We start from the raw sequence: 12,673 nt of genomic DNA, 5'->3' as shown, positions 1-12,673 counted from the left end.
TGGATTCTTTCATGAATGTGAAGATTTGTAGGGAAATCCAATTGCAAAATGTTTTAGCTCAAGTATTTAAGAAAACCACCAACAACGGTCTGTAAAGGTGGACAACTCCCAATGTGCACCTCACATCCCAGGCGCCTCACTACCTGCTTCTTGTTCACTTTTGTTTTGGACGTTAGGGATTTTAAAAGATATTGGAGTGAAAGGTATTTCTAATTATCCCAGTTTGGCTATAGCTACTAGTTCCATACATCAGATATTCATGTGTAGCCATCATTGTACAGGTCCGGGTCACTGATCAGTCACATCTCCAGTGGTCGCACACTGTCAGGTGTATACAGAGTGCACTGCGGCTTGTGTATACTCACAACATGGCCATCAGCTGGGTGTCCTCCTCCGAGATGGACGAACACTCTGCTCAAGACATTGCTGACCCCCGTACACACAGAGCAGCACACAGAACAGGGGGCATTGCTGACCCCCGTACACACAGAGGAGCACACAGAACAGGGGACATTGCTGACCCCCGTACACACAGCAGCACACAGAACAGGGGACATTGCTGACCCCCGTACACACAGAGCAGCACACAGAACAGGGGGTATTGCTGACCCCCGTACACACAGAGGAGCACACAGAGCGGGGGCATTGCTGACCCCCGTACACACAGAGCAGCACACAGAACAGGGGGCATTGCTGGTCCCGTACACACAGAGCAGCACAGAACGGGGGGCATTGCTGGTCCCGTACACACAGAGCAGCACAGAATGGGGGGCATTGCTGGTCCCGTACACACAGAGCAGCACAGAATGGGGGGCATTGCTGGTCCCGTACACACAGAGCAGCACAGAACGGGGGGCATTGCTGGTCCCGTACACACAGAGCAGCACAGAACGGGGGGCATTGCTGGCCCCCGTACACACAGAGCAGCACAGAACGGGGGGCATTGCTGGTCCCGTACACACAGAGCAGCACAGAACGGGGGGCATTGCTGGTCCCGTACACACAGAGCAGCACAGAACGGGGGGCATTGCTGACCCCCGTACACACAGAGGAGCACACAGAACAGGGGGTATTGCTGACCCCCGTACACACAGAGGAGCACACAGAGCGGGGGCATTGCTGACCCCGTACACACAGAGCAGCACACAGAACAGGGGGCATTGCTGGTCCCGTACACACAGAGCAGCACAGAACGGGGGGCATTGCTGGTCCCGTACACACAGAGCAGCACAGAATGGGGGGCATTGCTGGTCCCGTACACACAGAGCAGCACAGAACGGGGGGCATTGCTGGTCCCGTACACACAGAGCAGCACAGAATGGGGGGCATTGCTGGCCCCCGTACACACAGAGCAGCACGGCACTGTGCCTGGCCAGCATTATCAGGGCAGCACTACTCTCCGAGGGGCGTCGGAAACCCGTATCCAATAGTTGGGGGGTCGCAGAAACTACAAGCTATCCTCACCGAAATCATACAGGTCTTTGAGCACGGACTCCAGCTGCTCCCGCACTGCACACGGATGCTTGCCTTCCGCCATCTTGAGGGAGTCTTCCTGCAGCGTTACCATACACACGTGGAGCCTGAGCTACCACAGCTGGGCGGAAGCGAAGCACGCAGTCAACACAGCATGGCCGGATGCGGCTTCCCTACCCTCCATCCCTACAACACTGGCTTTGTCTTGTAAGGCTTCCGTAGCTGTCAAAATAGAGCAGCCCGTATCAGTTACGGTTCTGCCCGCCCCTTCCTGTGGTTCTGTGTAACGCGATCCGGTGATGTCAGTGGGATAACGCTTGCTGCAGTTGGAGGGCACCTATGGCAGCAGCTATGGGCACCGCGTACTTAGTAAGTGGCATCTTTCTTACGTACAGGAGAATGGGGGGCGACAGCTCGTAACCCTGGGTGTAGTGGACCCCGAGGGCAGAACATCCCTGGTGGGAGCCCGGCTCTGCATACAATCAGTGCGATCTCCATTACAATATGTGAAAAGTTAGTAGTCCAGCTCCTTTTAAAATTTCCAATTCTTTATTTTTCCATTAAAACTGCAAAGTCCTTGTGCAAAGTGGATGTAGTTACAGTGGATACAGAAATACAAGCAACGCGTTTCGATCAGCTGTGAAAAAGATCATATTAGATCGAAAAACGCGCTGCTTGTTTTTCTGTATCCACTGTAACTACATCCACTTTGCACAAGGACTTTGCAGTTTTAATGGAAAAATAAAGAATTGGAAATATTAAAAGGAGCTGGACTACTTGGGCTACGTTCACATTTGCGTTGTTGGGCGCAGCGTCGGCAACGCAACCAACAGCGCAAATACACAACGCTGCGTTTTGTGACGCATGGGTTGTCATAATACACTATAGATCGAGATTTTCGGCGCAGGGAAAATGCTACAAGTAGCGTCCTCTGCGCCCTGTCTTGTGCATCTATATGACGCATGCGTCGCAAAACGCAGTACAACGCATACCAGCACATGTTCATGCGCCCCCCATGTTAAAGATAGGGGCACATGACGCATGCGTCGGTATCCGCCAACGACGCTGCACCCCGCAATGCTAATGTGAACGTAGCCTAACTTTTTTCACATATTGGATTGAAGACACGTTGGGTCAGGACGGGTTCCGTGCACCTGTGAAGCGAATCGGTGAGCTGGCTGAGGCTTCGCCTCATATCTATTTATTTATATTGTGATCTCCATTACACCAGTCTCTGCACAGAGTGTAATTATATCCTACTAGCTGAAGAGCCCAGCGTTGCCTGGGCATAGTAAATATCTGTGGTTAGTTATAGCACCTCACTTCTCTTATTTTCCCCTCACGCCTCTCATTTTCCCATTCACTTCTCTCATTTTCCCCTCACACCTCTCATTTTCTCCCTCGCTCCTCTCATTCCCCCCTAACACTTGTCATTTCGACCTCACATCTGTCATTTCGGATCACTGAACAATGAAAAAGGTTAGGTTTCAGCTCACCCCCATCAGCAGATCCATGAAAGTCCACAGGAACATCCGAGCAAGGAAAACGCCACCGCCTATCGTCCAATATTGAATAAGTAAGAAGAAAATCCAGCCCCGGAATAAAAAAATCATCAAATTTATTTCCACATATTAAAATTCAGAAAAAGCTGCTTGGGAATGACTGCACAGCTATTCCAGAAAAGAAGCCATAAGTTAGCTGAACGCGTTTTGAGCACACATGGCGCTCTTTGTCCACAGCATAAACTTGAATAGCCCAACAAGACATATAAAAACACATTCAACAGGTGTGTAGCCATGAGAATAATTAACTCCACCCCAACAGACACCATTGGACATACAAAACATGTGATCATCAGAACAGGTACAAGAAAAAAAAAAAAGAAAAAAAAATCATTGCACATGAAATGTATGAACATGCCGCGAATACTACACAATCAGGTACAATTATCCACCTGAAAAGGTAAATGTAAAATACAGAGACAATGATAGAATATTAGTAGTGTAACATCATCTCTTTTCTGAGATTTAACCCTGTGGGCACTCTGGTGTTCAATAAAAAAATCCAGAAAGCCTCCCTATCGCGTAATCTGCTTTCTCTATCACCTATATCTATATTTTTGTAAACTTGCTCTATTGCATAAACCTTTAGATGACTTGTGTGTCTGTCGTGTTTATTAATAAAATGGCGTGATGCATTTGACACATGACGTACTGTTGGATGAACAATGTCCAATAAATGTTCCCTGAATCTATCTTTTAGTTTCCTAATTGTCGATCCGACATATAAGGCCGGGATCACACATGCGAGAAACACGTCCGTGTCTCGCATGTGAAATCCAAGCTCTGGCACCGGCACTCCAGAGTGGAGCGTGCAGCTCCATGTGTTGCTATGCGGCCGCACGCTCCGCTCTGGAGTTCTGGCGCCAGAGTTTGGATTTTCTGCGGTTCTTGCCACTGCGGATTTTTAACATGGAGGGATGCAGAAACGCTGCAGATCCGCACTTCTTTGAAATCCGCAGCAATTCCGCATTGATTTTTCCACACCATCTGCACATCTTTTTTTTTTTTTCCCATTGAATAACATTGTACTGTACATCACAGTGCGGATCTGCAGCGTTTCTGCGCGGAAAAATCCGCTGCGAATCCGCAGCAAATCCGCAACATGTGCACATAGCCTTAACATTTTTACAAAAGATGAGTAGAACAAAGACTTTCAGTATTACATGGTGTTAGAGTATTTATATATTATTGTTATACATACAGTACAGACCAAAAGTTTGGACACACCTCTTTAAAGATTTTTCTGTATTTTCATGACTATGAAAATTGTACACTCACACTGAAGGCATCAAAACTATGAATTTACATATGTGGAATTATATACCGTATATACTCGAATATAAGCCGAGATTTTCAGCCCAAATTTTTGGTCTGAAAGTGCCCCTCTCGGCTTATACTCGAGTCACGGTGGGCGGCAGGATCCTGGCGCTGTCCCTGCAGTCCCACGGTCTTCGGGTGCCGCAGCTCTTCCCCTCTTCAGCGGTCACGTGGGACCGCTCATTAGAAAAATGAATATGGACTCCACTCCCATAGGGGTGGAGCCGCATATTCATTTCTCTAATCAGCGGTAACGGTGACCGCTGATAGAGGAAGAGGCTGCGGCACCGAAGACCAGCTGTCCGGGAGAAGGAGCGGGACGCCGGGAGCAGGTAAGTATGTCATATTTACCTGTCCCCGTTCCACACGCCGGGAGTCGCTCCATCTTCCCGGCGTCTCTCCGCTCTGACTGTGCAGGTCAGAGGGCGCGATGACGCATATAGTGTGCGCGGCGCCCTCTGCCTGATCAGTCAGTGCGGAGAGACGCCGGGACCGGACGCTGGGAGCTGCAAGCAAGAGAGGAGAGTATGGCATTTTTTTTTTATTGCAGCAGCAGCAGCAATGGCACAGCTTTCTATGGTACATCAATGGGGCAATAATGAACGGTGCAGAGCACTATATGGCACAGCTATGGGGCAACAATGAACGGTGCAGAGCACTATATGGCACAGCTATGGGACAAAAATGAACGGTGCAGAGCACTATATGGCACAGCTATGGGGCAATAATGAACGGTGCAGAGCACTATATGGCACAGCTATGGGGCAATAATGAACGGTGCAGAGCACTATATGGCACAGCTATGGGACAATAATGAACGGTGCAGCGCACTATATGGCACATATATGGGGCAATAATGAACGGTGCAGAGCACTGTATGGCATAGCTATGGGACAAAAATGAACGGTGCAGAGCACTATATGGCACAGCTATGGGGCAATAATGAACGGTGCAGAGCACTATATGGCACAGCTATGGGGCAAAAATGAACGGTGCAGAGCACTGTATGGCACAGCTATGGGGCAATAATGAACGGTGCAGAGCACTATATGGCACAGCTATGGGACAATAATGAACGGTGCAGAGCACTATATGGCACAGCTATGGGACAATAATGAACGTTGCAGAGCACTATATGGCACAGCTATGGGGCAATAATGAACAGTGCAGAGCACTATATGGCACAGCTATGGGACAATAATGAACGGTGCAGAGCACTATATGGCACAGCTATGGGGCAAAAATGAACGGTGCAGAGCACTATATGGCACAGCTATGGGACAAAAATGAACGGTGCAGAGCACTATATGGCACAGCTATGGGGCAATAATGAACGGTGCAGAGCACTATATGGCACAGCTATGGGGCAATAATGAACGGTGCAGAGCACTATATGGCACAGCTATGGGGCAATAATGAACAGTGCAGAGCACTATATGGCACAGCTTTATAAGGAGCATCTATGGGACAATAATGAACGTTGCAGAGCACTATATGGCACAGCTATGGGGCAATAATGAACAGTGCAGAGCACTATATGGCACAGCTATGGGGCAATAATGAACGGTGCAGAGCACTATATGGCACAGCTATGGGGCAAAAATGAACGGTGCAGAGCACTATATGGCACAGCTATGGGACAAAAATGAACGGTGCAGAGCACTATATGGCACAGCTATGGGGCAATAATGAACGGTGCAGAGCACTATATGGCACAGCTATGGGGCAATAATGAACGGTGCAGAGCACTATATGGCACAGCTATGGGGCAATAATGAACAGTGCAGAGCACTATATGGCACAGCTATGGGGCAATAATGAACGGTGCAGAGCACTATATGGCACAGCTATGGGGCAATAATGAACGGTGCAGAGCACTATATGGCACAGCTATGGGACAATAATGAACGGTGCAGAGCACTATATGGCACAGCTATGGGACAAAAATGAACGGTGCAGAGCACTATATGGCACAGCTATGGGGCAAAAATGAACGGTGCAGAGCACTATATGGCACAGCTATGGGGCAATAATGAACAGTGCAGAGCACTATATGGCACAGCTATGGGGCAATAATGAACGGTGCAGAGCACTATATGGCACAGCTATGGGGCAAAAATGAACGGTGCAGAGCACTATATGGCACAGCTATGGGACAAAAATGAACGGTGCAGAGCACTATATGGCACAGCTATGGGGCAATAATGAACGGTGCAGAGCACTATATGGCACAGCTATGGGGCAATAATGAACGGTGCAGAGCACTATATGGCACAGCTATGGGGCAATAATGAACAGTGCAGAGCACTATATGGCACAGCTATGGGGCAATAATGAACGGTGCAGAGCACTATATGGCACAGCTATGGGGCAATAATGAACGGTGCAGAGCACTATATGGCACAGCTATGGGACAATAATGAACGGTGCAGAGCACTATATGGCACAGCTATGGGACAAAAATGAACGGTGCAGAGCACTATATGGCACAGCTATGGGGCAAAAATGAACGGTGCAGAGCACTATATGGCACAGCTATGGGGCAATAATGAACGGTGCAGAGCACTATATGGCACAGCTATGGGACAAAAATGAACGGTGCAGAGCACTATATGGCACAGCTTTATAAGGAGCATCTATGGAACAATAATGAACGGTGCAGAGCACTATATGGCACAGCTATGGGGCAATAATGAACGGTGCAGATCATTGTATATGGGGCACAGCTTTATACGGAGCATCTATGGGGCAATAATGAACTGTATGGAGCAATATATGGGGCTCCTGATTCAATATGGATATTCAAAAACACTTAACCTACTGATGTCTCAATTAATTTTACTTTTATTGGTATCTATTTTTATTTTTGACATTAACCGGTAGCTGCTGCATTTTCCACCCTAGGCTTATACTTGAGTTAATAAGTTTTCCCAGTTTTTTGTGTCAAAATTAGGGGGGTTGGCTTATACTCGGGTCAGCTTATACTCGAGTATATACGGTACTTAACAAAAAAGTGTGAAACAACTGAAATAGGTTCTTCAAAGTAGCCACCTTTTGCTTTGATGACTGCTTTGCACACTCTTGGCATTCTCTTGATGAGCTTCAAGAGGTAGTCACATGGAATGGTTTTCACTTCACAGGTGTGCCCTGTCAGGTTTAATAAGTGGGATTTATTGCCTTATAAATGAGGTTGGGACCATCAGTTATGTTGTGCAGAAGTCTTGTGGATACACAGCTGATAGTTCTACTGAATAGACTGTTAGAATTTGCATTATGGCAAGAAAAAAGCAGCTAAGTAAAGAAAAACGAGTGGCCATCATTACTTTAAGAAATGAAGGTCAGTCAGTCCGAAAAATTGGGCAAACTTTGAAAGTGTCCCCAAGTGCAGTGGCAAAAACCATCAAGCGCTACAAAGAAACTGGCTCACATCAGGACCGCCCCATGAAAGGAAGACCAAGAGTCACCTCTGCTTCTGAGGATAAGTTTATCCGAGTCACCAGCCTCAAAAACTGCAGGTTAACAGCAGCTCAGATTAGAGACCAGGTCAATACACAGAGTTCTAGCAGCAGACACATCTCTACAACAACTGTTAAGAGGAGCCTTTGTGCAGCAGGCCTTCATGGTAAAATAGCTGCTAGGAAACCACTGCTAAGGACAGGCAACAAGCAGAAGAGACTTGTTTGGGCTAAAGAACACAAGGAATGGACATTTGACCAGTGGAAATCTGTGCTTTGGTCTGATGAGTCCAAATTTGTGATCTTTGGTTCCAATCACCGTGTCTTTGTGCGATGCAGAAAAGGTGAACGGATGGACTCTGCATGCCTGGTTCCCACCTTGAAGCATGGAGGAGGAGGTGTGATGGTGCTTTGCTGGTGACACTGTTGGGGATTTATTCAAAATTGAAGGCATACTGAACCAGCATGGCTACCACAGCATCTTGCAGCGGCATGCTATTCCATCCGGTTTGCGTTTAGTTGGACCATCATTTATTTTTCAACAGGACAATGACCCCAAACACACCTCCAGGCAGTGTAAGGGCTATTTGACCAAGCAGGAGAGTGATTGGGTGCTACGCCAGATGACCTGGCCTCCACAGTCACTAGAACTGAACCCAATCGAGATGGTTTGGGGTGAGCTGGACCGCAGAGTGAAGGCAAAAGGACCAACAAGTGCTAAGCATCTCTGGGAACTCCTTCAAGATTGTTGGAAGACCATTCCCGGTGACTACCTCTTGAAGCTCATCAAGAGAATGCCAAGAGTGTGCAAAACAGTCAAAAGCGCAAAAGGTGGCTACTTTGAAGAATCTAGAATATAAGACATAATTTCAGTTGTTTCACACTTTTGTTAAGTATATAATTCCACATGTGTTAATTCATAGTTTTGATGCCTTCAGTGTGAATGTACAATTTTCATAGTCATGAAAACATAGAAAAACCTTTAAATGAGAAGGTATGTCCAAACTTTTGGTCTGTACTGTAAAATACATCCTTGCCAACCTCATCATCAGATAGTAGGCAGGCCGCCATTGTTTTCCTCTTGTGAAAGTGAATAGGCTAGTAAAATTGGTGAGATCCACTATAAGTATTATGAACACTAGGCCTGAGAAGTCAGTGCAGGATATAATGTTACGACGCTTAGACCAGAGGAAACGATCATTTCCATTGACCGAAAAGATCAGAACTTTAGTGCAAAAAGAATGGAAAAGGCTAGAAAGGAAGGGTTCCCTACCCCTTTCTGTCAAGACAAAATACCCCTTTGACAAGCCATCTTCATCCTTATGGGACAAAGCCCCTAAACTGGACGTTGCGATAACCAAGGCAGTGCAATTCCTTTGTTGGTGGTTGGATGAATCAAACTTGTTCAGGGGAATTCCCTGGGTGGTGGATATTAAATGAAATGTCACCATGGATGCGAGCCTCACGGGATGGGGGGCTCATCTAGGAAGGGAGGTGGTCCTGGGAATATGAACCAGGAGTTAGAAAACACTGTCATCAAATGCAAAAGAATTGCTGGTGGTAGAGAAGACTGTAAGTAAATTCCTTGTTTCCCTACAGGGCCAGCCTGTCAGGATCCTCTCAGACAATCAAGTATCAGTGGCTTATATAAATTGTCGTGGGGGAACTTGATCCAAAACTTTAATGAAGGTGACAGAGCGATTATTTCAAGCGAGCGGAGGGTCATCTCCTCTCCCTGACGGCTCTGCATATAAAAGGGAAGGACAACACCAAAGCAGACTTTTTAAACTGCAGTCCTCTAAGACAAGTAGAGTGGGAGCTGCATCAAGATATCTTCAGATAGTTCATAAGTGGCGTCTCCCGGTCATAGACCTGTTTGCAAGCAGACTCAACAGAAAAGTAAAGGTGTTTTTTGTTCCCTGGACCCCAGAGAAGATCCCCTAGTAGTAGATGCAATCCTGGCCCTCCAGGACTTAAGACTGGCATACGCCTTCCCTCCATAGCCCTGATCCTGCTAGTCATAAGAAAAATCAGTGAGGACAGGGCAAGGATTGTGTGGATTGCCCCCTTGTGGCCCAAAAGACCATGGTTTTCGTGTCGAAGCAGGACGTCGGTGTCCGATCCATGGATTCTTCTGGGAGGGCCGAATCTGCTTTCCCCAATCAGCCATTTTCCACTTGATGGAGTGGAATTTGAAATGGCGCTGTTAAAGGAGTCAGATTTTTTCCTCAAATCTCAAATGCACTCTGCTTCAGACTAGGAAAGAAGTCACAACTAGGATATATGCTAGGACTTGGAGAAAGTTTTTATATTCTTCAGGTTCTAGGGTTGAAGAGATGGGCAATGGTGGGGAAGATCTTGGAATTTTTGCAGAAAGGCCTTAAGTTAGCAATGTACTCGAAAAATGCAGGTGGCAGCACTCTGGGCGCTGTACAGCTGTGATCTGGCCGGTACTTATTGTTTCATGATTTATAATAGCATCATTAAGATCTAGGTCCATTTGTAAAGTAGACTTCTTATCGTGGGACTTAAATCTGGTCCTGACAGCCTTAACGAACGTTCCATTTGAACCCATGGAATCGGTATCCCTAAGGTTCTTTCACTTAAAACCATTTTGTTGGTAGCATTGACATCAGGCAGAAGAGTCAGCTATATTCAGTCTCTCTGAATAGCCCCAACCTTCACCCAAATCCTATATGATAGTCTTTAAGCTCGATCCAGCTTATCTTCCCAAAGTAGCGTTACGGTTCCATAGGCTACAATAAATCGTCATCCCTTCCTTTTGCTCTAATCGAAAGAACCAGTAGGAGGAAAAACTACATACTTTGAATGTTAGGAGGTGTGTAGATAGATACCTGCCCATTACAAAAGACTGGAGACAGGATAGGTATTTGGATTCTTCCAAGGTTCTAGGAAAGGGTGTAGTGCCTTAAACCCACAATTACTAGGTAGATTAGGGAAGCCATTTCTCTAGCCTACTCAGCAAGTGGCGAGGCGGTCCAGGAAGGTTTAAAGGCTCATTCTACTCGTGCTGCGGTATCCTCCTAGGCAGAGAGGTCGGACGTCTCAATAGAAGACATCTGTAAGGCAGTTACCTGGTCCTCTCCATCTACCTTCTGTAGGCACTATAGATTGGATATGAGTGTGTCCTCAGACCTCACCTATGGGCAAAGGGTGTTCCAGGCGGTGGTCCCTACCTAGATTATTATTTTTCTCTGTAAATCTCTCGTGGTGCGGTCATGGGTGATCGATAAAGTCTTATTTGCTGGTAACTAGATTTTTCGGAATCCATGAGACCACCCTTCTATTCCCTCCAGTCACGTGTGGGTGAGCACGGCTTTCGTAACGTTGTATTTTAACACCTTTAGTTTAATAAATGGTGTTGGTTGTTTATATGTTGTTGTTATTATAATAACTATTGGAGGTCCTCTTATGCCCTGTACTCCAACTGATGCGAGAGAAAAAGAAGCCTCCATTTTTAGCCTGTAGTTTTCCTGTCCTTGGTCGGCGGATCCCCTCTCTTGTGGTGCTGCCCATTATCAGTAAGTAACGAAGACTTTTTTTTCCCCACCCATGAAAATGTATCTGTGAAGTTATAAAATATATCCATGGATCTGCAATCGCCAAACCTCCCTCAGTTTTGTCTCTTTGAAGTGATGACAGTTTTATCCTTGCATTTTGCTTGTGCCATATCAGTTCTCTGAACAATGGTTCCACCTCTCTGAATTTCGGAGGGGGGATCCAACATGGGGATTTGTGAAGCAAATACAACAATTGTGGCATAAAAATAATTTTAACCCCTTAACGACCGCCGATACACCTCTTCACAGTGGCAATTAAGGGTACTTACCTGCCCCCCAGAATCAGAATTTCTCCAGGGTTTTGGCTGCCAGGGGTAGCCGAAACCCCAGAGAACATGATTCGGGTTGGTTTTTACCGACCCCGGGGTTGCGATCGCCGTTATTAGCTGTATGACGGCGACAGCAAAAAAAAATCTAATATGCCATTTAATTTCTTTCTCCTCTGATCGCACATCAGAGGAGAGAGAAATAGGGTCCCCGATGCCCCCCCCCCCCCCCATTACCTGCTGGTGTCCCTGGGTCCTCCTGCTTCCCCCCCACCCCCACGGTCACCAGCATCTTCTTCCGGTAAGAAAATGGCATGCGCAGTGTGCCCACCAAGATCTGCCGACTGGCACCCGGCAACAATAGATTTTTCCTATTGGTTCATTTTGAGCAAAATAAAGAAAATAGTAAATAAACCACCCTTTATCATCCCCTTAGTTAGGGAAAAATAATGAAATAATGGAAATAAATATATATTTTTTAAGGTTAGAGTTGGGCTAAAGTGAGTTGGGCTAAAGTTAGGGTTAGGGCTATTGTTAGGGTTGAGATTAGGGTAAGGATTAGGGTTAGGAGTGTGTTAGGGTTGGGGCAAGAGTTGGGGTTAGGGTTTGGATTACATTTACGGTTGGGATTAGGATTAGGGGTGTGGTTAGGGTTATGGTTAGGGTTGGAATTAGGGTTAGGGATGTGTTGGGGTTAGGGTTGGAGTTAGAATTGGGGGGTTTCCACTGCTTAGGTACATCAGGGGCTCTCCAAACGCGAACTGGCGTCCGATCTCCATTCCATCCAATTCTGCGTTGAAAAAGTAAAACGGTGCTCCTTCCTTTACGAGCTCTGCCGTGCGACCAAACAGTGGTTTACCTCCACATATGGAGTATCGGCGTACTCAGGAGAAATGGGACAACAACGGTCCAATTTCTCCTGTTACTCTTGTGAAAATACAAAATTGGGGGCTAAAAAAATCATTTTTGTGGGAAAAAAAAAGATTTTTTATTTTCATGGCTCTGCATTATAAACTTAA

The 12,673-nt window shown here is 46.5% G+C and overlaps 2 protein-coding genes across 3 annotated transcripts in view; one reads left to right on the top strand and one right to left on the bottom strand.

Annotated features, from left to right (window-relative positions):
• FSAF1 (40S small subunit processome assembly factor 1) overlaps positions 1 to 1,622 on the bottom strand; it is a 71,979-nt gene extending 70,357 nt beyond the window's left edge. The window contains exon 1 of the mRNA XM_069769346.1: positions 1,465 to 1,622. Within this exon, the coding sequence (XP_069625447.1) occupies positions 1,465 to 1,567 (103 nt within the window). The 5' untranslated portion in view covers positions 1,568 to 1,622. The remainder of the gene's footprint in view (positions 1 to 1,464) is intronic.
• An 85-nt stretch (positions 1,623 to 1,707) lies between these two features.
• Positions 1,708 to 12,673, top strand: part of GNPAT (glyceronephosphate O-acyltransferase) — a 433,316-nt gene continuing 422,350 nt past the window's right edge. For both annotated transcript variants that reach the window (XM_069769345.1, XM_069769344.1), the window contains exon 1: positions 1,708 to 1,842. In XM_069769345.1, coding sequence (XP_069625446.1) covers positions 1,813 to 1,842 — 30 coding nt within the window. In that variant the 5' untranslated portion in view covers positions 1,708 to 1,812. The remainder of the gene's footprint in view (positions 1,843 to 12,673) is intronic.

Source organism: Ranitomeya imitator, chromosome 5 (assembly GCF_032444005.1).
Source record: "Ranitomeya imitator isolate aRanImi1 chromosome 5, aRanImi1.pri, whole genome shotgun sequence".
Classification (NCBI taxonomy): Eukaryota; Metazoa; Chordata; class Amphibia; order Anura; family Dendrobatidae; genus Ranitomeya; species Ranitomeya imitator.
This window is presented reverse-complemented; position numbering and strand designations above follow the sequence as displayed.